This window comes from Aspergillus flavus, chromosome 1 (assembly GCF_009017415.1).
Source record: "Aspergillus flavus chromosome 1, complete sequence".
NCBI lineage: Eukaryota > Fungi > Ascomycota > Eurotiomycetes > Eurotiales > Aspergillaceae > Aspergillus > Aspergillus flavus.
In genome coordinates, this window is record NC_092406.1 from 1770794 (window position 1) to 1792092 (window position 21299).

Here is a 21299-nt window from a genome sequence, read left to right on the forward strand (position 1 = left end):
CTATATCGACGAGAACGTCGCCTGCTTATCCTAGTTTATAAGTCGGGCGTTCTCATCGTCGTCGTCCTCGAGCCTTATGGTCCCCTGTTTCGGAATAAAAGCCCAGAATATACCGATACCGATAAGCAAGCCGACCATGATCGGTTGCAAGACTTGAACACCTGCTTTCGAGGCTATTGCGCCCGTCATGAAGGGGAAAGCGGCCGAGCCAGCTTGTCCTAGACTCGCAGTGAAGCCTAATCCAAAGGGTTAGCAAAGCGTAACTGAGCCTGTAAAATGTGCGAAAGAAAGCTGACGCTCGGTTAACATACCAATTGCCCCGACATGAAGCTCTTGGGGCACGATTTCAGTAAGAACATATAGTCCAACAGGGTAAAACGGTCCGATGAAGAAGCCTATTTGGATTGTCAGCATTCTACCAACTCCTGCTGCGAGTGTTCAAAATACTTACCCAAGAGGAAGACCGCGATAGCGTTTACAGGGATACTCGGGACGATCCAGAACACAAGCTGCATCGCCAGCGCCAGCACGAGATAAGCAAAGACCATTCGACGCTCACCGAATTTGTGTGTAATGTCCGCGAGAAGAACCCGGCCCACGGTAAAGCCAGTCCAAAACCCGGAGGCGATATAACCTACTTTCTTCGGGTCACCATGCCTTACTGAGATAATGAACTGAACAATCCATCCTATCCAGGTTAGCTGAAACTGGAAGACATATATACTCGGCTTATATTTCAGAATCGTACCTCCGGAAGCCACTTCCGCGCCGGCATAGAGGAAGAAGAATCCATTCAGGATCCACACCGACCGATTAGCTAGCGTAGCCTTCAATTCACTACCAGCGGTATCCTTGGCATTTCGCACATTAGGTCGGAAAAGACCTCGCCGGAATGTCCACGCGAGAAGCAAGATATTCACAACGCCCACACAGAACACGATCAAGTAGTAATGGTGCCATTCTGGCGTTCGCGAGGCGATTGTGTTAGCAATCAGTGGAGCAATGATAGTTCCCATCCCATAAACAGCATGAAGTATGCCCAGCCATCTATGAGCGTTCTTCACAGTGATAGTAAATGCGTTTGCCTGCGCATCCTGGAAAGCGACACCCATGCCCGTGAAAAAGAAGGCGGCCATGAAAAGAGGATAGGGCGGATGCCAGAACATGAGTGCATACCCGAGGCACTGAACCGTTGCGCCCAAGAGCAGCGTGCCCCCCGTTCCTAGCCTGGAGCAGACATGGATATTGGCAAAGCAAGCGCAGAGCCAGCCGGCAAAATTCACGAGATATATGAATGAGACTTGCAGCAAACCTATCTCGTAGGTTGGCTGGATGTAGGGTATCAGCACACCCGTGGCAGCGTCTACACTTGGTCAGTTCGGAGTTCCTAATTTGTCCAGATGATCAGAGATACGGACCATTCAGTCCAGCTACCATGACCGCGAAGTTTGTACTTATTATTCTGCCTATAACCTGGCGAGCGTCCTTCTGTTCATAGAAGGATGGCTCGGGATTCGAGCCTTCGCCATCCTGCGCGATATGGCCATTTTCCGTCTCGGCCATGGTTGTAAATTCTCACTACTGAGGTCGCAGAAGGAGGCGAGGCAAGAAGCAGATGATGCTTCAATATCTTTTAAGGTCGGACTCCCGAGCCACGATGGGTCTACACCAGGCTACGGCGACCCGGTCGCACGAATGACATGGTGGAGGGGTAGATTTACTATGAAGGTCCAAGCGAGCTGACTCAAGCCTTGGCGATGTGAGGGGCGGCCTTAATTTAGAGGGCTTAAACCTGCCTCAATCTGTATTCCCGGGCAAGGGTCTCATCCAGTTTGACTGAAGATATTGGCATCATGAATCTGAGCCAAAAACATCCCCGTTTAGTAGTTGAAATGTTGGACTACCCAATCGTAGCGTTGTCTGGGCTGGCCAATCGGTACCCTGCACGGACTCGGCCAAGTACCTACTGTCCGACCTTTGCTTTGCTTGCTTCCTCCCGCTCATTCCAAAGGAGATCCCGTACGCTCGGCAGGAATTTTGATCTCCCCTGAGGCTCAAATGTTAATCCTGAGGTCTGAAGGCTGAGCCTGTGAGACACTTCCACTCGAACGTGAGTACCAGCTTTGTCAAGCTTACGGGAAGGTGCCTTAAATAAGCTTATTCTTCGTACGTCGCAGACAGTAAAGACTCGGTTAAACTCATATCAGTTCGATTAGATCTCACAGACAATGACACGTGGAAGCCGGCACCGAGAATAGATCCCTGGATGAGCCCTGAACCGTGTCGAGGATTATGTCTGCGGCGTCACGGTCAAATGTCACTGTAAGGCACAATTTTCCAATCTACAGTTTTACTCTCCCATTGCCTCAAAGAGGGCGCACCCCTGAATTTATGACAATGCGAGATATGATCTTGCTTTTATCTATCAGTCTACGGAACACCTGTGGACCGAACATGAACACATTAACTGAAGCCATGACTAACAGAAACTTCCCCAGAAAAAGATAACCATTGCATCGAGATGGGGACCACTGAAATCCCCATTCGCCCGGGATTGTGATAAATCGCGCATCCATCACTGGGCGGCTACCCCGGACCCCAGAAAGCGAACAAGGAGCCGGATGTTTTCTGGTGGAAATACCCGCAATTCAATGAAAGCCGTGCCGGGGTCGAGGCGGTACACACCGCAACCGATCCACAGTCGGGCACTGCGGGAGAGCTTGTTCAAGATACCTCGGGATAACTATTTGCTAATGATTATTGCTTCGTCCATTCACGGGGATTCCATTAACTAATGACCGGGGAAAAGGCCCCATTGAGTAGTATCCGGGGCATTTTAGGCTGTCTTGGAGATGCAGCGGGGGTTGGTATATGGGGTTGAGCCGATCTGGGGTACGCGTTCCATGGAGAGACTGAGAACGTTTGGGATATCAATGGCTACGGTGAAGCCCAACTTTCGCTGATCAGGGTACTGTACAGAGGACATGCATATTCTGGCAGAATCTCAGGAATTTTCTTTCGGAACCGGGGTCATGTTTTCGTGTTCATGTGGAACCGTTCCGAGGCCGAGGGTAGCCGAGCAGTATATACGAGTACTTCACTTGGCTTAAACCTTGAGCTCACATCATGGCAGGTACCGACCGATTTTCTTTTTCTTTCTTTTTTGGTTTGTCGTTCTAGAAGAAGGTTGAGCAATTGAACTCAAAAATCGAACCTAGAAGCAAGTTTTGCTCTAGAGGAGACTTATTCTCAAACAATAAACCTCAACGAAGGCTGTACACTCGGTGGGTACCTGGGTGTGTTCTACCTAGAGCAGCGCAGGTGATGAGCTGCGTCTCTGTAGATAAGCATGTCGCATAAACTGCTGATAATGTTTGCTTAGTTTAAGTTTACGTTTTCATTTGTCAAGAGGTGTAGAACAGTTACATAGCCACACCCTTACCAAAGAGATCTGAACGATTAGCTTCGCACACGTTGACATAACGGAGGGATTATGTCACGGTGCTCATGCAGTGACGGCAGATCTGCATATATACTACTTGAGTACAAATGATTGGATGCAATGCGGACATTAAGGGACCGTCCGCATTCGTCCACGACGCCATGTCGAAGCTTATCCCGCTCGGGGCGGAATTAAACTGTCTGTTGAGAGCATGGAGAACAAGTGGACGTCAGAGGAACGTCAATTACGATCTCTACATGTATCTATCTTGAGATACTTGGATCGATTTCTCAGTCTCCCTTGCATCAAACAACTGACAACGTGTTCAATATGCATCAGTGGCTATCAGCAACTACCTCGCTCCGTCTTTCTCCAGATCCACACCAGAGTGTGACTGTGGGCCTCCAAGAGCCCAGATTTGGCACTGGCAATTTCTATTACATCGCATATTCATGATTCGTTCTGGTCAGCCAGCGACCCACTGAAACCAAGCGATCCTCGCCACTGGTGACAGGTGAGCTGAGACAGGCTATTACGCTGGTGGAGACTGGGGTTAGTGCAAGTCTATGGGGTTGGTATGGCTCGTTCTTGATTCGAAACAGATAAGCTCGGAAGCCAAAGATAGGTTGAACAGTGAGATTTACTGCCTTAGTGTTCCCCTTTCTTCCGACCCCCATCTGCCAATTTCCTCATCAGGCAGCTCTTCTGCTCGCCCTCACCTTCTGAGTTTCCCCATATATCTGAGCGGGGAATCCCTTCTCTCTCTTTCTTTTCTTGCCCTCACGCAAGCTCCACTTGCTATATTTCCTTTTTAGTGAACTTATTCATTCCTTGCATAGCAGAGAGGTGGTCATTATGAGTCCTCCTCAGATTGTCTCATTATCTCCTGCTACGAACCGTGTGGAGCAGGTTGAGCAGCAGGAGAAGCATATGCCTGCTGACCAGGGATCATTCAACATAGACGAGAAGAAAGAAGAGATACCCCCATATATGCAAGATGCCTTCGGTGACGAGGAGTTTGCCGAAGTCAAGTACAAGGTTCTGAAGTGGTGGTGTGTACTGGGGAACCTCAACGACTGCTGAGCAATATCTCTGACAATTAATCGTTCCCATAGGCAATGCGGTTTGCTCATGGTGGCCGAGACAGTGTCTTTGGGCGTCCTTTCCTTACCAGCGGCCGTTGCTGGCTTAGGTTTAGTCCCGTACGCACACTCATGGAGACGATGTTACATTGACTGATCTTATATCGACAGCGCTATCATCATCCTGATTTTCTTTGGAGCCCTGGCTACATACACTGGCTACGTGATTGGACAATTCAAATGGAAATACCCTCACATCTCGAACATGGCTGATGCGGGTGAGGTGCTTGCGGGTAAATTTGGGCGTGAATTACTCGGGATTACACAGACATTGTTCCTAGTATTCATCATGGCCAGCCATATACTCACGTTCGCCATTGCTATGAATACCCTCACTGAACATGGTACCTGCTCCATTGTCTTTGGTGTGGTAGGAGCGGTGGTGTCCTTTGTGCTGTCCTTGCCTCGGACGCTGGCCAAGATGTCCTGGCTATCGCTTGTTTGTAAGCGACCCTGAATAGTACTTCTCAGAGAAAATACTAACAAGGAACAGCATTCATCAGTATTCTGTCAGCTGTTATCATCACCATGATCGGTGTTGGCATCTTAGCTCCCGGAGCGGGGAGCATGCAGGTTACGGTTAAGACTGACCTGGTCCACGGGTTCACGTCTGTTACAAACATTGTTTTTGCTTTCGGTGCGTGATCATTTATTTTGGCTAGATTGGCAATCTCTTCTGACCAAATCAGCTGGACATGCCGCCTTCTTCGGATTTGCCGCCGAGTTGAAGGACCCGCGGGACTTCCCCAAGGCTCTCTGTCTTTTACAGAGCATCGACATCTCCCTATACATCATTGCAGCCGTGGTCATCTACCGCTACGCTGGTGTTGACGTCGCCTCCCCTGCCCTGGGGTCAGCAAGCCCTGTCGTCTCGAAAGTTGCCTACGGCATTGCTTTGCCAACTGTAAGTCACAGCTCTAGCAAGCCGAATAAAATGACTAATAAATCCAGATCATCATCGCTGGTGTCATCAACGGCCACATCGCCTTCAAATACATCTATATCCGTATCTTCCGTGGTACTGACCGCATGCATAAGCGTGACTGGGTCGCCGTCAGCTCCTGGGTCGGTATTGCCGCGAGTCTGTGGGTCCTTGCCTGGATCATCGCCGAAGCTATTCCTGTCTTCAGTAACCTTCTCGGCTTGATTGTATGTGTACTCTATTCTCAAGCTCATCGGCCATCGTTCATACATTAACAGCAATAACAGACTGCCCTTTTCGCTAGCTGGTTCACATTCGGCTTGAGCGGAATGTTCTGGCTGCACATGAACAAAGGTCTCTGGTTCTCCTCTCCAAAGAAAATCCTTCTTACCTTCGTGAACCTGATGGCTATTGTTGTCGCTGCCACACTTGTGAGTTTGCTATCTATCCTATTCAACCCCGTACCCTATCTCGACAGGTCAGTAGCTCATGAATATACAGTGTGGCCTCGGTCTTTATGTTTCCGGTAAAGCTATTCATGACGACCCGAGCAGTGCAAGTTTCTCGTGCGCGAATAATGCGTAAAGCTTCGGGGTTGGGGGCTTGACTTGTTTTTATGCGATACAGCGTGCGTATATATACGGTGGACATGGGATTAGGATCAATGGCGTTTGTGACTATGTGATGGTATGACTATTGTATATATGCACCTATACATACCTGATTTTTTAGAACGACTGCAGCTTTCCTCATCTAGATACTGCCGCTTCTTCAGTAAAGGGACTCATGAACTTTCTCGGTGAGTATTCCGGATAGATAATAGATCACCGCTCCCTGAACCCCTCCCCCACCCTTGCATGCCCTCAAGGACATGTCTGAAGTGGACAGCTGGGGAGCCATGGTGGGTGCAATTAATGAGTCCGAAGCCACGTGTCGCGATTTCATCCAAGTCATGGAAGAGCACAGGAACCAACTTCATGACGTACGGAAGGGTACGAAGCAGATATACGGCGCACTGCTGGAACAGAATATGAAAGAAAAAAGACCTCCCGCTACGAGGATCACAAGGACCGAAATCAAGAGCGAATCGAGGGCACGTGTGAATGGTCCACGACCCATCCGCTGTAGCCTGTTGGAAACATTCACTGCCATTGATCGAGTCCAACCGAATTATTCTGGAAACCTGCATGTCGTATTTGTTACTTAGTACGTTCGAACATGATTTGGAACAGGCCGGGCACAAACAGAAAAAGGGCATCGATGAAAGAGACGAGCTCGCTTTTCTTCGTTACTCAGCGAAGAACTGGGCCATCCATTTTCGTAATGCCGCTATGCAGAAGGAATCACAGCTCTTGCCGCTTGCTCGAGAAATATGCAAGCCAGAATCGCAGCGTCTCCAGGCGTGGCTCAAAACATGTTGGGAGAAGGAGGACTTCAAGGCAGGCTTCTCACTAAAATCAAAGCCGTAGACCTGGATGCTAAAGACCTGTTCTATGGTTGAACGCCTCTTCTTTGGGTCGCTACAAGATTAGGGAATGAGAATGTGATCAAACATCTGATAGACGCAGGCGCGAAGCATATCGAGTGTCAGGGACGGTGGCCCACTAGAACAGCACTATTATATGCCTGTGAAGAAGGGAATGGAACTGTTGTCAGACTACTCCTGAAGACTGGCCTTGCAAACCCAAACTCCATGTCAACATATGGCAGGACTTCTCTCTCCTTCGCCTCTGAAAAAGGTCATACAAGTATAGTAACGATTCTCCTTGTTGTTGAATCCGTCAGTCCCGACCTTGCAGATACAACCTACGGTCGAACACCGTTTTCATGGGCCGCAACAAGTGGGCATATGGAGATGGTGCAGCTGTTGCCGAATACCAATGCCGTTGACCTATGGTCGAGCGATCTGGTGTATAATCGGACACCCGGAATGTGGGCTGCAGCTAACGGGCACCGAGAGATTGCGGGTTTGCTCCAGTATAAAGAACCCAACGAGCCTGGGGAACCGAGCAAAGACTCCCATCGGAGCAGGTAAGGTTTCTGGAATCTTACAATCACTCTGGGCAATGTTTCTAACGCTTCCTCATAGCCCAGCGGAGTTTGATACAGTTCCATGTCAAGAGCCTCCATTACTCAGTGCTAGCCACATCGAAATATGTATTCAACAGTATTAGAATGGCCACCATTCTTCGAAAAAGCAATATCTTGCTAGTAAACCTTTAGAACTATATAGTTTAATAAGCACTGAAACAGATATCTCTCTCTTCTTGTGCTAGTATCAAGTATACCAGAACTAACCATAGTAGACAGGACATTGGCTTCCTTCCTTCGGTATCTGGAGTCTTAATCCGCCTGGCAACATTAGGGTTGCATAAGTCTACAGAGCCAATAAAAGGCCAGATACGGTGCCTATTTGGGATGGTAAATTATGAAGGTGATAAAGACAGGCAGTATAATACCCCTTCGCTAACCACATATGGCAATGCACAATACAACTGGGCAGTTCCATGGCAGTAACGTCGTAAACAATCACGGCGTTCTATGCGATAATGACTGTTGGTTCTTGATGAAATGCAGTGAACGTGTTAATGATACTACGGATACACTCATCTAATGCGGATAATGCTTTACTATCACAGTATTGTGGCCAGCCACGATGCAAACTCTCGAATGCAATTACTCTCTAATAATACAACAATCAATAATCTATTCTGAGCCCCGACTAGCCCGCTTCATCCGTCTTCGTTTCCGTCGACAGGAGTCAATCGCCTCGGGCGTCAAGATCTCCGGCGGTAGGTCAAAGTCTTGCTCTTCCATCTCCGGAACAGGATAGCCAAAGGCAAATCGGGTCCGGCCCTTCCTATGCGCCGACAGCGCCGTGTCCCGCAGGTGGCGCTTGGCATAGAACGAGGTAAATGGTTTCTTATCATCTACGGGAGGTGGTAGGTGTTGCGGCATCTCCGGTTCCATGGGCTTGGTTTTCTTCCGTGCTTCTGACGCCGTTGATTTGGGTTTCTTCCCGGCTGTCGCGGACCGAGCTTCCTGGATTAATTGGCGGGCGGCCCAGGCGTCTACATCATTGATATCCGGCGGCTCGCTGTAGCTTGGGACATCCGATAGCGATACACTAGGGGAGTCTTCCGCTTCGGAGTCTGGGATCCCAGGGCCCTGGTTATGCTGTAGTTGTTGTGTCGAACTGTCCTGGCCTTCTGCAGTCGCAATTGATGCAGGATTGGCGGCGGCGGCGGCGGCAGCCTTCTCCTTCTCTACCTTGCGTCGCTTCTCTTCTTCTTTCCAGATCTTGAATTTCTGGATCAAGGCGGATATTTCCTTAATGAAGTAGTCTCGTTTGGGTTCATATTGTTTCTTTTCCTGGTCGGATAATAGACCTGTGATTCCCATTACGCGCAGCCAGTCGTGATTCTGTAACTCGTCTAGTAGACGATCCAGCTGTTGTTTCTCATGTTGGGCTCGTTCGCGCTCAATATTCCGCAACTGTTTTTCTTGTCGTTCGTTTCGTCGATGGGCCTTGAAGTATGTTCCCTCATTCAGTGGATCTTCTTCGGGCGTATCGCTCAGTTCACTTGGTTGCGGTTCGGGGAGACTGATTGACTCGCAATTGTGTAACTTAAGTAAAGGATTCCCAAAAGGGGTGTCTGTGTCGGGTGCGGGGAGATCTGACGAGGAGATAGGGGATTCGGAGTGATCATCGATTAACTTGATCGCGGTATGGGCCGCAAGGAACTCTAGAAGCGAGTTAGTCTGTAGCTCTCAGAAGCTTGGCAAGCAATGGAGCATACCCGTCTTCGGCGGCTCTAAGCTCAGCAATTGTTCGTAGTTGGGGAAATACAGGGCCAGCTCGCTTCTCGCTCTGGAACCCCCATCGTGCGAACGAAGCGATCGGCGCTCTCGCACGGCCGGTGTGGTTTGCGCTGATGTTGGTTGTTGCGACGGAGTCGCGGTCTTCTCGTTGGGCGACTCCGCCGGCTGAGAGGGCGCCTGGACCCGATTCTGTGTGGCCGACTCCGGAGGAGGATCCAAATCAGCAACACGGCGTCTGCGAGTCGAGGGGGTAGTAGTGGTGGTAGGAGTAGCTTTCGCGAAATAACGTCTAATATCCGTGGTCGCGGGAGAAATGGTATCTAGGGGATCAGGCGATTCGCGCGAGAGGAGCGAGGGGGCGGCGGCGGGGGACTCATTGCGGTGAAGTCGGAGATGCGTAGCGTGTGGGGTGTCGGAGGGCGGATGATGATGGGAGGAGGGCGAGAGAAGCGGTCGGCGCGCAGAGGAACGCCGCGGAAGGGAAGAGGGGGCGCGCCGGATGTGAGCGACTTTATTATTTGGGGTGGCCTTGGAGGGACTGTCCACAGTCGTCGTATCCAGTAAGTCAGGGGAGCTCTTGCGCCGACGAGATGAGGGAGGAGGAGGATTCAGACGAGGGCGTTTCGACGGAGATGGTCGATTGTCGTCGTGGTCGTTGGGGGGTTCTTCTTGTCGCACAGAAACGCGCAGAGACGACCGAACAGCCATGACGGTCGAGGTCATTGAGGATTTCAATGGCGGAAATTGACGGCAGGCAAGGTCGGTCTCATTCCCCCTGTCCCAAGCCAGAAACCTCGCTTTCATCCAGATCTTCAGGGTGTTTTTTCTTTGTTTCTCTCGTTGGGGAAGTTTGGACGCTGCGGTCGCGCTGTTTGGGATGCTCTGTGACCCGTCATTACCGTATTCTATTCTTGGCGACTCCCTCTTTCCGGCCATTTCCCTCCAAGATGAGGAATGCAGGAAGTGTTAGTGAGGTATGGTATGTATGGCTGTTCAAAAATACAGTATTAGAACCGAACGGTACAGCAAAGCAGCTCCTGATCTTCCATTGCAAATTAATTTTGGCTTTAATATTCATGAGTCTATTCATTCATTCAATCATTCATTCATTCCCATAGCTATTCTTCATACCTCCCATCAATCAATCACTGCAAAGGTCTTTTCACGGAGAACGTACAACAATCCCTATTTATCTCGGCAATTCCAGTGTCGCATTCATACTACTAAGAAAAATGATGTTGTCAACTCCTCCTCTCGGACTTTATTCCGACGCTCGTCCTTTTCCCTGATCATAATCCACGAGGTTATTCCCCAAATGGCAAGTTCAATTGCCTTCCACCCCAGATCAAGACAAGAAACGTGGGGGCAGTGGCATGGGGAATCTTCCCTACTTTGACTTCATCAATAAACTCCAAGAATGAGCCCCGTCGGATCTCCTCCCCTCCTTCTGTGGGGTGCGTGGGGGTTGCGAATAATCATCCGCATCATAGGCTCTTGGAAGGAACTATACTGGACATGCGGTGCCACTGAATGCGAGCCCCCTCTTTGGAACCACATTTCCTTCTCCTCATATTTTCTTTTCTTTAATACTGTCGCCCCTCCTTCTTTCCTATTGTTTTCTTTTTTGTCCCATTGTGTTTTTTGACTCCTTCCCTTGTGACCTCATTTCCTGGTAAGTCCAACCTTAGCAACTTGTAGTGCTTTTTCACTAACGGACGCTTCGCTACCCTAGATTTCACGGTCACATCACTATGGCTCCAATCGGAACATCAGCAAAACGCGCTCTGACCCCCGGCTTCTACGTCCCAACGGTCGCTTTCTTCGCCGGCCCCGATGAAGATGTCGATGTCTCCACCGTCGAGAAACATGCCGCTTACCTCGCCCAGTCTGGAATCACCGGTCTAGTCGTACAAGGCAGCAACGGTGAAGCAGTCCACCTAGACAGAGACGAACGGAAGACAATCACAGCAGCTACCCGCCGGGCATTGGACGCCCATGGCGCCGAGTCGATGCCGGTCATCGTCGGATGTGGTGGCTCGTCCACCCGTGAAACCATTCAATTGTGCAAGGATGCCGGCGAATCTGGTGGTGACTATGCTTTGGTCTTACCGCCATGCTACTACAAGTCCCTGGTCAGCACCGAAGCCCTCCGCGACCACTTCCGCGCCGTGGCGTCCGCATCCCCCGTCCCGGTTTTGATCTACAACTTCCCCGGTGCATCGTCCGGTCTGGACCTCACCTCCGACGACATCCTAGCACTCTCGGAGCACCCGAACATTGTGGGTGTTAAGCTGACCTGCGGTAACACCGGAAAATTGGCCCGCATTGCCGCCCAGGCCAAACCAGAATTCCTGACGTTCGGTGGGTCGGCAGATTTCACACTCCAGACCCTCGTCGCCGGTGGTGCAGGTATCATCGGTGGCCTTGGCAATCTCATCCCTCGGTCGTGCGTCTATGTCATGAAGCTCTACAATGAGGGCAACGTGAAGGAAGCCCAGGCGGCCCAGGCGGTCGTGGCCCGAGCAGATTGGCACGCAATCAAAGGGGGATTTGTGGCAGTCAAGAGCGCACTCCAGAGCTATCGGGGATATGGCGCACAGCCGCGCCGGCCGTGCGTAGAGCCGTCGGCCGAGGAGGCGGCGGCTCTGAAGGAAGCATTCAGCGAAGCCGTGGAGCTGGAGAGACGGCTAGAGAAGGCCTAACATACTCATGATTCCCATTTATACCATGTAATTACACACTGCATTAAGATACGAAGGCGACGTATTCTATCCATCAATTTTCAATTTTAAATCACGGAAACACTTGCAACGAACTAAAGACCAGGGTCCCAAATATCCAAGTACCGGAAGAGCAAACAGATGCACCAGAAGCACTACTGACCTCGCGTTCTACTGCTGAACTAGATGTAAGGCAACTTCGTCTAATCACTAAGTATGAGACAGCCCTGATGAAAGCATTATCCTTAATCATGCGCTGTAAACTAACATCTATGCTGTCTGTCTCCGTTCTACCGGATTATCAGCACGTGAGGAATCAGTGACAAAACCCTAATCGGCCTATAACTACAATATGAATATAGGAACAAGTTCGACCATAATATCATGATACCTTTAACATACATATACCTCAAGAGATGTAGACATAGAGCTAAGTGTGCATCATATAACATATGAAACTGTGCTAAAAATGTCTGAGCAAACCAGAAAAGATCAAAGGACCACACACTGAGGAAACGTCCCAGAAAAAAAAGTTATCAAACAAAGAGGGGATTGCTTGAATAGAATTCAACCATTGAGGCCAGCGCGCCAGTCCTCGTTGGCAACAATTCCAATACTGTCCTATGACGTTTCAGATCCTTCTTTCTAGAGGTTTCACATGTACATCCACCTGATACGCTTTCTTGGTCCTGAGCTTTTTATCCTGCAAATGTTATCTTCCTGGTATGGATAATTCCCAGAGAATGAGAGGCTCTTACATTCATGTTTCAACGGATTCATGCCTTTGTCGGAGCATCTTATGAAACACTTTTGTACTCGACTACTACCGGCCATAATTCAAAGATCACAGGCCTCCTGACGAGAAGACACATATTTATACATCACGACCTTCAGTCGGATGGGCGATGGGGAGAGCCGTACCCATAAGACTTATTTAGTTACATCTAAAACCAACTGGCACGGCAGTTGCAAACGACATCCCGGTTCCTTGAAGCCAGACAGTTGGGATGATACGGAATGGCGATCGAATATGAACATGCCTAAGCTACAGTTCATCTACGAGGTTGTCGAAGAGCGTTCTCGCCGATTCAGGATTTTGTCCTGAATATGGTGGGAATCAGGGTTATGCTAACGGGCCTTGCATCCTGTGCTGTTGTCCGAAGCAAGGTTCTACCCTTTACCCTTGATTCTTGATCTTCTCAAGTCCCCCAAAGCACCACAGAATGACTAGTCAAACCAAGAACATTATGTAGGCTCATCTGCCTAGTCCAATTATCATGACATTCGAACATACAGCGGACGTTGAGGAACTAGTCAACACGCTAGTAACAGGCTAGATGACTTGGGCAACCTTGTACCATTTCTCGTTACGATAATATCTTGCCTGAGATTCTTCGAGATAGAAATACTTATATCTGCTGCTATCGGCACCCTAATGACATCGTGATGACACGATACGTGGGTTTCCAAATAGCGATCCGGAGAAAAGAACCACGGTAGTGTATGACAGCACAAGCCGAACGACGTATATTGAACGGTGCATTCGAATCGCATGGTTTGCTTTAGGTTTATCTTCTGCCAGGTGTCCGCTAGCAGAGCGTGTCTCATTACTAGAATAAAGGGCTGGGAGGACATTTCTGTCTCTTTTGGGGAATCCATCAATGAGTAGAAAGCAGGTATAGAACAAACTAGGTTGCGCTGCTTGGTTGTTATAATATGTCTTTCCGAAAGAGGACGAGGCTGAAATGTAAGCAAAGACTATTCCCCTATCCCAGCCCCAAGTGGCTAGGTGCAGTAATTGACTGCGCCATCATTTTGTAGTGTTGCATACTAGGGCTTGTATCCCACTCGACTACAGCACGAATCGGGCATTGGTCGCTCTATCACAGGTCGCTTCCAGGGTGTCTGGACTATCTCATGTAGTACGATATCTGATTTTACCATATCCTCTTCACGTATTTCTTTCTATAGAAGTGGACATGGAGAGCTTTTCAAGATGTAGGAACTACGTTGAAAGCACTTGACCGCCCTAGAAAGACTAAACCTATATGGAAAGGCGGCAACTGATCTGTCTATTCGGAACCCCCAACCGTGGAAAAGATATTTGTAACCTGCGTATCGCAACCTTGATATCTCTCCTAAGGATGCCTTATTTTGATCTGAAAAAACACATAAATCATGCTTATATAGCAAGTATCTCATGGTAGCTTTTGACCAAAAAATAATCGCTATTCATGACATCCTCGGCCTGAGATTGCAGCTCTCCTAAAGAGACACAATTCAACGAGACATCGCAGGGAGTGTTCAATTTATTCTGCCAGGAGATATAGTATCCGCTGGTAAGCGGCAAGCAGCGCTCAGGAACAGGTCAAGTAGAAGGGCCTATGTCAACCACGGTTTACCCTCATATTTGCTATCCCAGCAATGTATAATAACAACCTAGAATTCCAGAATGAGATTACCTATTCTCCTCTTCAAAAGGACTACATTTTCCAGAAACCTGAGATCACAAGTAATCATTTCATTAGCAGAAAAACATCCTATATCACTACAAAGAAGTCTCCACGCCGTCGACATGTAGAAAGTCTCAAACAACATGCAAACCTATGACACCACCATCTATATCATGACTGGCTTTCTGGGCAGTCAAAATGGTCCAGAGCTGTTTGGTAGGCTGTACAATGGGCAACTTTAGTGCCCTAAGACTGTTACAGAGTTTTTGTCCTGATCTAGGTATAGGGTGTGTTATGGGGGTTTTATATAATACATTCGAATAATATCTCTTGTAGAGTTACAAGTGTTGAAAGCTCTGTACTCCTTTCAACCACCATAAATACATACCAGGTATGAATAAATAACTAAGATGAAAAAGTGGCATCGGGCCACGTTCCTCCTGACTCTCGAAACAGTTCTTCTCGTCCGCGGTGGCAGCTATTGGGGCTAGGTTTTCGGGTCCCTTGCTGTGGAATTATTTAAGGTTGAGGGCTTGCAGGCAGGCTTGTCATCAGTCAATTGAGGTCATGCATGATGTATATTCACTTTAGGTTCCGGGGTGGGAGGAGTGTGGTAGTGGTTGGAATTTATGAATAGTGTACTAGAAAACTAGTACACTATTCATAAATTGACGAGTATTACTCCGTAGCTCCGCTTTTAATGAACTATCTCTGAATGATTGTAGGTTGTTCTTCGGCAAAAGCAGAAGGGGTCGATGTCTTTCTCAGAGAGCTGCCGATTGATGATTGCTAATAACTGGAGTTAGTCAAGTTGCATAAAGCGTGAAGCAAATATAAATCTAGGATTTTGTCAATGTTATACAGCAAGCTTTGCTCAAGAGCCCGTAAAATCGCTCTGTATCGTGTGTCCATTTGGACAATGTTCCCTAACGTCAATGCATCGGCTAAAGTGCCGATAGTGGAACAATATGTAGTTGTGGATGCGAAACCGGTCTCCACAGAAAGTGGTTTGTTAAGCATCGCACAGGAATGTCCGATTACCGATGTAGATCTCTCGAGCTTCTTCTCCATACTAGGTAGAAGCGTCGGTGAAAGATATCCTTGGTTACCGGTCCTAGATTCACTGTAGCTCAGCAGTCCTTGGTTCCGATCAAGTGGAGCACATTTTGTTATAATAGCATATCGCGAATTGTATCTCCAACTCTCAGACGTGGGTTTTTGACATAGACAAAGTATAGAAGTGAACCGTGCACCGAATTGAGAACCGGCTAACATTCCAACTCCTGGACAAATTCTCCACGGCAACATTGGGAACTGTGGAGACATTAGTAGCAAGAGAACAACCACTCCATCTTAAGAAAGAAACATTGATAGAATCTTGTCCATGAGTTGCTGATTCGACTGTGAGGCGTGCCATCCTTACGTAGATCTCCATCCTTCGTTCAAGGCGTCAGTCCAAATATGTATCCGACATTAGCATCCTTTCTAGGTATTCGTTAGGTAGTTTAATTTGTGCTTAGGCCACGAATTGATTCCTGACTCGAGTGCACGAGCGCAAGTTGGTGATTTATTATTAGAAGCTCGCTTGGGTGACTCGGAAAAAAAATATGTACTTGATGGTTGACAGCCAGTCAAAGTTGCAAGGGAGGAATGTAAAGTTGCAATGACTGACAATGGAACTGTTCAAATTGCTCTGACTCGTTGGTAGAGTGGCAATGCAAATGAATAGTATTAATACTAGTCATAAGATTCATTGATCCATGGTTGTGTTGGCGGGTGGGGGTTGGAAGTGGAAGGGTCAGGAACGTCTCCACATTTCATTTCGATGTCTGGGGAACAATCAAGTGATCTGTCAATAAAGGAAACTGAAGAACTGTCTCCAAGCGATGTCACTGTAGCAGTAAAAGTGAGAGAGGGGGATGAAAGCCAGGATAAAGAAAGAGAGGGGGAGGTATCATTCAATTAAAGACTGAATATTCAATAAGTCGAGGATGAAATTGCAGGGGGATAAATGTTACACTTGTAACTAAATGTAACCTTTAAATACTCTGTTGCCGCAGTGTGACAGGCTACTGGTACGGTTACTGCCCCCAACTCTCCTCTTGGGGGCGGTAATGGTACGGTACCAGGGAAAATCAACAATGATGCGCAGGTCTAAGCCTCTTTCAGGCGCTCCTTCGGAATCCTGGGACTCATTCTCGAACGTAGTCTCGATCCCTCTGTTCCCCTGCAGATTCTTGGTGAAATGAGAAGGATGGTGACCGGTATGGTGAATGGAATGCCAACAGAGAAAGGGATCGACATTACCAACCCTTGACTGAATCAATCCACTATCGATTATTGTGCCTAGTCTTTAAGCTCGCCTTTCCCTCACAGCCTTATCTACTGCATTTCCTTTTCTCTTTTCTTTTTTATTCCCTTGTGCGAACAACAACTCTTTACACCAGGGTTGCCTCAAACAATATCATTCAATTATGCGGATCTCCCAGATCTGCACCGTGCTCTCCACGGTAACCTCAGCCGTCGCTGTTGGTGTAAATCCCTTGCCGGCGCCGCGTGAGATCTCCTGGGGTTCCTCCGGTCCCAAGTCCATCGCCGGAGAGCTGCAGCTGCGCACCGACTCTGACTCGGCTGACGGGATTGTGGCCGATGCATGGAATCGTGCATGGGAGACCATAGTCGCCTTGCGATGGGTCCCCGCTGCTACGGAAGCTCCCATCTCCTCCTTCGAACCTTTCCCAACCCCCACAGCGGGCGCTTCCAAAAAGTCGAAGCGTGCCTCAAATTCACTGCAATATGTCAACGTACAAGTCAAAGACATTGAGGCCGATCTTCAGCACGGTGTTGATGAGTCTTACACGCTCGATGTGGAGGAGGATTCGGATACCATCACAATTAATGCTGAGACCGTTTGGGGTGCTCTGCATGCATTTACCACTCTTCAACAGCTGGTCATATCCGATGGCCATGGCGGTCTGATTATCGAAGAGCCAGTCAACATCAAAGATTCTCCACTTTATCCCTACCGTGGAATCATGCTTGATACTGGTCGTAACTTCGTCTCCCTGCCCAAAATATTCGAACAGCTGGAGGGCATGTCCCTTTCGAAACTCAACGTCTTGCACTGGCACATAGACGATGCGCAATCTTGGCCTATTTGGGTCGACGTTTATCCCGAGATGGTCAAAGATGCTTATTCGCCCCATGAGATTTACTCGCGCAATGATGTCCGCAACATTGTCAATTATGCTCGGGCTCGTGGTATTCGTGTGATTCCCGAAATCGACATGCCAAGTCACTCCTCGTCAGGCTGGAAGCAAGTTGACCCCGAAATGGTTACTTGCACAGATTCCTGGTGGTCCAATGATGACTGGCCTCTCCATACCGCGGTTGAGCCAAATCCAGGTCAGCTTGACATCATCTACAACAAGACTTACGAGGTCGTCGGCAATGTTTACAAGGAGCTGTCGGACATTTTCCCTGACCATTGGTTCCATGTCGGAGGAGACGAGATCCAACCTAACTGCTTCAATTTCAGTACCCACGTCACCAAGTGGTTTGCTGAGGATCCCTCGCGCACGTACCACGACCTGGCTCAATACTGGGTTGATCATGCCGTGCCTATTTTCCAGAACTACAGCCAAGAACGCCGTCTGGTTATGTGGGAGGACATTGCGCTGTCCGCGGATAATGCACATGATGTGCCCAAGAACATTGTAATGCAGAGCTGGAACAATGGTCTAGAGTACATCTCAAACTTGACCGCTAGAGGCTACGACGTCATCGTGTCTTCCTCTGACTTTCTGTACCTGGACTGTGGTCATGGAGGCTTTGTCACCAACGACCCGCGGTACAATGTGATGGCTAACCCAGATGCGAATACCCCTAACTTCAACTATGGGGGCAATGGAGGATCGTGGTGCGCCCCTTACAAAACCTGGCAACGTATCTACGACTACGACTTCACTCTCAACCTCACTGAGACGCAAGCTAAGCATATCGTTGGCGCAACCGCTCCTCTTTGGGGCGAGCAAGTTGATGATATCAACGTCTCTAGCATGTTCTGGCCTCGTGCTGCAGCTCTGGCAGAGCTAGTCTGGTCCGGAAACCGCGACGCTAATGGCAACAAGCGCACCACCGAGATGACACAGCGTATCCTTAACTTCCGTGAATACCTCGTTGCGAATGGTGTTCAGGCTCAAGCTCTGGTTCCGAAGTACTGCTTGCAACATCCTCATGCTTGCGATCTCTACCGTAACCAAACCGCAATTCAGTAAACATAGTTGCTCACTTGATTACTCGTGTGCTTTGGTTCATTGGGTGGCTAAGCATAGCATGGGATGTACATAGCAACAATTCGGATAGCACCCTCTTGTCACGTTTTCAGTGTTACCTATCTAATTTTGATTAGCTTCTTACCAGCCACGTGCGATCGAGCAGCTGGTGTGTCTTATCAGATCTTACATTGTGAAACTATTCACGTATGTCTTTGATTCACATATACATTTCATGTAGACAGTATTGTAGTACGGTGATTCAAACTTGACATATTACTATATCATATCACTATCAAAGAGAAACAAAGCCCACATCAAACAATGATACCGGCCAGCTTCTATCAACATGACCACCTTCAACTCAATGGTATACTCCCGCAGCCTACGCAAAGTAGACAAATGTACAATGGCGAACTACATAGTAGATCAACGCAAATAGACACCATACTGGACAACCAACGCTCATTCAAAATGGAAATCCACACCATGCACACTCAATCTACATGGATTTTGAGAAACAGCTCTCAAGTCTATCAAATTCAGTTTCCTATAACCTACGAACGTAGACCTAATGAATCGCCATTATTCCGTCTCACTCCATATGCAAACCAGACTCACAACCATCTATATCTGATAAAGGCAACCGTCGGAAGACGTGCCATCGTAGAACTTCCCAAGGATATCATCGATGTGGAGTAGGTAGCTATATAATGCTTATAGGTACCTATATATAAATGCTTACCCTACACTATTACATGATGACAAGCAGTATCCCCTTTCTTCTTTGTTGAATACAAGGACATTATGGTCATGATCACCAGTCTCAATTGACACTTCTACTACTACTACTACTACTACTACTACTACTGATAAGGACCCAACAAGAAACCAGGTCTCTACAACACCCCCAAGGTACTACCAATGTCCCCAACCCCATCCTCAACTTAACTAGTACTTCAGACAAAAACAGCATTCAACCACCAAGGTACATACTTTACCAACATAGCACATCAAACCCCAATAGATAACAGACAATCAACCAACCCCCAAGGTACATACTATCCCACATCCATACTACACCAACCCCTAGTAAACGATAGACAATAGACAAAGACAACAACCAACCAACAAAACCCCTAACCCACCAATCAACCCTGACCACCCCTCCCACGCCACAACAACCCATCAACCAACCACTACTAGTACACAACAAGCCCCTCACCAGATCTCCACAAGTACCGAAAATCACAGTTCGCAGAACAATCACTGCACATTAGCTACCCACCTAAGCCCATACTGGATTTATACTATGTATGCTACCTAACAATGGCCTTCTTTGCACTTCCCGAGAGTTCCGCCTAGCAGGCAACAGACATGAATGGCTCAGGATTGTGCAATTCGCTCGCCCCGGAATTTAACCTACGTAAGTCAACAACGCAAGAGGAAGGCAGAGTTTGACGGTGCAGTGTATTTCAGCTGCCATGTTGCCAGAATGTGTCGTTCTGGGGATATGTATGGAGAGGATGGAGGGGTGGGGTTGGTGTTTGGCGTTGGGTTGGGTTGGGATCATTATGTTGTGTACTCCGAGTACAGTATGGGTATTGGTGTGTGTGGGGTTGGATTTAAACCTAGGACTACTGGGATTGTCAGGATTATCGTTATGTGCAGATAGAGTCTTGAAGCAATGATTGGCGTGTGCTCGCATAAACTCGTACATCCGGTGCCTGAGCTTTATGGTTTAGGATTATCTTCCTTGTTATCTTAGTTTGTAGGTTACGGGAAGGCGGTTCGTGCGGTTGGGTATGAATCGATTATCACTATTGTAATTCGACTCTGGTTTGATTTTACTAGTGTTTTTCTCGGGGTATCAGGACATCTTGGGTAAGGTCACTATTTCATAGATAGAGTGAGTGAGTGATTGATTTGATATGATTTGATTTATCGATCGATTTAAATTGTCAGATCCACGAGTAAGAAAAATGATGTCGACGTGCTTTGGGGGGGTCATGTTACACTGCAGGAATTCTTCTGGCCAAGCAGAACGAAGACCAAAAATGATTTTGATGAACTTGTCGCTTACCTTTTTTCTTTTCTTTTTTTTAGTTTTCGCCACTTGATACGAGTGTGTCCTTGTTGGGGTGTTATCTTTGCTTTTTTTTTTTTTGGCTTCCCTCTTCTCCTCCAGGGCAGTGTTGATGAGGGGTAATTGCCTTGCGCCGCAGCTTTTGCCACTCGTCTGGTTGGCGAAGTGGACAGTCCGGCGTCGTCGCGGGAGCTGGACGTATGAGGTTCGTTGATTCAAGGGCGGACTAGACTATGGAAAGTAGGAGATGGACATGGGTTGGTTTGATTGCTGGCATGCTGGACATGGCATGGCCCAATTAGGCAATGGGATGGTTTTCGTTCGACAGCGCCAGTGGTTAAATGGATGACAAATATCCCTACTCACTCTCACTAACTCACTCACTAACTAACTAGTAAGTGAACTACTAAAGTAATTTATTAGCCTCGATAGCTTCGG

The 21299-nt window shown here is 48.1% G+C and overlaps 8 protein-coding genes across 8 annotated transcripts; 6 read left to right on the top strand and 2 right to left on the bottom strand.

Annotated features, from left to right (window-relative positions):
• Positions 1 to 30: 30 nt before the first annotated feature.
• On the bottom strand, positions 31 to 1563 carry F9C07_2058880 (major facilitator superfamily domain-containing protein; the record flags this gene model as incomplete). The annotated part of the gene is made up of 4 exons (XM_071508620.1): positions 31 to 236; positions 312 to 395; positions 452 to 1363; positions 1419 to 1563. The coding sequence occupies 4 exons, from the start codon at positions 1561 to 1563 to the stop codon at positions 31 to 33; spliced, it is 1347 nt and encodes a 448-aa protein (XP_071365612.1).
• Positions 1564 to 4297: 2734 nt separating this feature from the next.
• Positions 4298 to 6091, top strand: F9C07_667 (neutral amino acid permease; the record flags this gene model as incomplete). Its single annotated transcript, XM_071511493.1, has 8 exons — positions 4298 to 4494; positions 4558 to 4644; positions 4696 to 5027; positions 5078 to 5221; positions 5247 to 5488; positions 5536 to 5754; positions 5794 to 5937; positions 6008 to 6091. The coding sequence occupies 8 exons, from the start codon at positions 4298 to 4300 to the stop codon at positions 6089 to 6091; spliced, it is 1449 nt and encodes a 482-aa protein (XP_071365613.1).
• A 518-nt stretch (positions 6092 to 6609) lies between these two features.
• On the top strand, positions 6610 to 7007 carry F9C07_668 (uncharacterized protein; the record flags this gene model as incomplete). Its single annotated transcript, XM_071511496.1, has 2 exons — positions 6610 to 6712; positions 6856 to 7007. 2 exons carry the CDS (start codon positions 6610 to 6612, stop codon positions 7005 to 7007), a joined length of 255 nt encoding a protein of 84 aa, XP_071365614.1.
• Positions 7008 to 7199: 192 nt separating this feature from the next.
• F9C07_669 (uncharacterized protein) lies at positions 7200 to 7680 on the top strand (the record flags this gene model as incomplete). The annotated part of the gene is made up of 2 exons (XM_071511499.1): positions 7200 to 7537; positions 7596 to 7680. The coding sequence occupies 2 exons, from the start codon at positions 7200 to 7202 to the stop codon at positions 7678 to 7680; spliced, it is 423 nt and encodes a 140-aa protein (XP_071365615.1).
• A 450-nt stretch (positions 7681 to 8130) lies between these two features.
• F9C07_2279057 (something about silencing, SAS, complex subunit 4-domain-containing protein) lies at positions 8131 to 12142 on the bottom strand. Its single transcript, XM_041288681.2, has 3 exons — positions 11061 to 12142; positions 9307 to 11000; positions 8131 to 9252 (listed from the first exon to the last, which is right to left on the bottom strand). The coding sequence occupies exons 2-3, from the start codon at positions 10262 to 10264 to the stop codon at positions 8213 to 8215; spliced, it is 1998 nt and encodes a 665-aa protein (XP_041141237.2). The 5' UTR covers positions 10265 to 11000; positions 11061 to 12142; the 3' UTR covers positions 8131 to 8212.
• Positions 11080 to 12030, top strand: F9C07_671 (dihydrodipicolinate synthase/N-acetylneuraminate lyase; the record flags this gene model as incomplete). The annotated part of the gene is made up of 1 exon (XM_041284263.1): positions 11080 to 12030. The coding sequence occupies one exon, from the start codon at positions 11080 to 11082 to the stop codon at positions 12028 to 12030; it is 951 nt and encodes a 316-aa protein (XP_041141236.1).
• Positions 12143 to 16975: 4833 nt separating the features above from the next.
• On the top strand, positions 16976 to 18778 carry F9C07_672 (putative beta-N-acetylhexosaminidase naga; the record flags this gene model as incomplete). Its single annotated transcript, XM_041284261.1, has 1 exon — positions 16976 to 18778. The coding sequence occupies one exon, from the start codon at positions 16976 to 16978 to the stop codon at positions 18776 to 18778; it is 1803 nt and encodes a 600-aa protein (XP_041141235.1).
• Positions 18779 to 19124: 346 nt separating this feature from the next.
• Positions 19125 to 19477, top strand: F9C07_673 (uncharacterized protein; the record flags this gene model as incomplete). Its single annotated transcript, XM_071511508.1, has 2 exons — positions 19125 to 19145; positions 19204 to 19477. Exon 2 carries the CDS (start codon positions 19250 to 19252, stop codon positions 19475 to 19477), a length of 228 nt encoding a protein of 75 aa, XP_071365616.1. The 5' UTR covers positions 19125 to 19145; positions 19204 to 19249.
• Positions 19478 to 21299: the final 1822 nt, after the last annotated feature.

Coding starts and splice junctions, on each gene's coding strand:
- F9C07_2279057 (XM_041288681.2), bottom strand. CDS start 10,264: ATGGCCGGAAAGAGGGAGTCGCCAAGAATAGAATACGGTAATGACGGG. Junction 9,253..9,306: donor CTTAGAGCCGCCGAAGACGG/GTATGCTCCATT, acceptor ACTCGCTTCTAG/AGTTCCTTGCGGCCCATACC.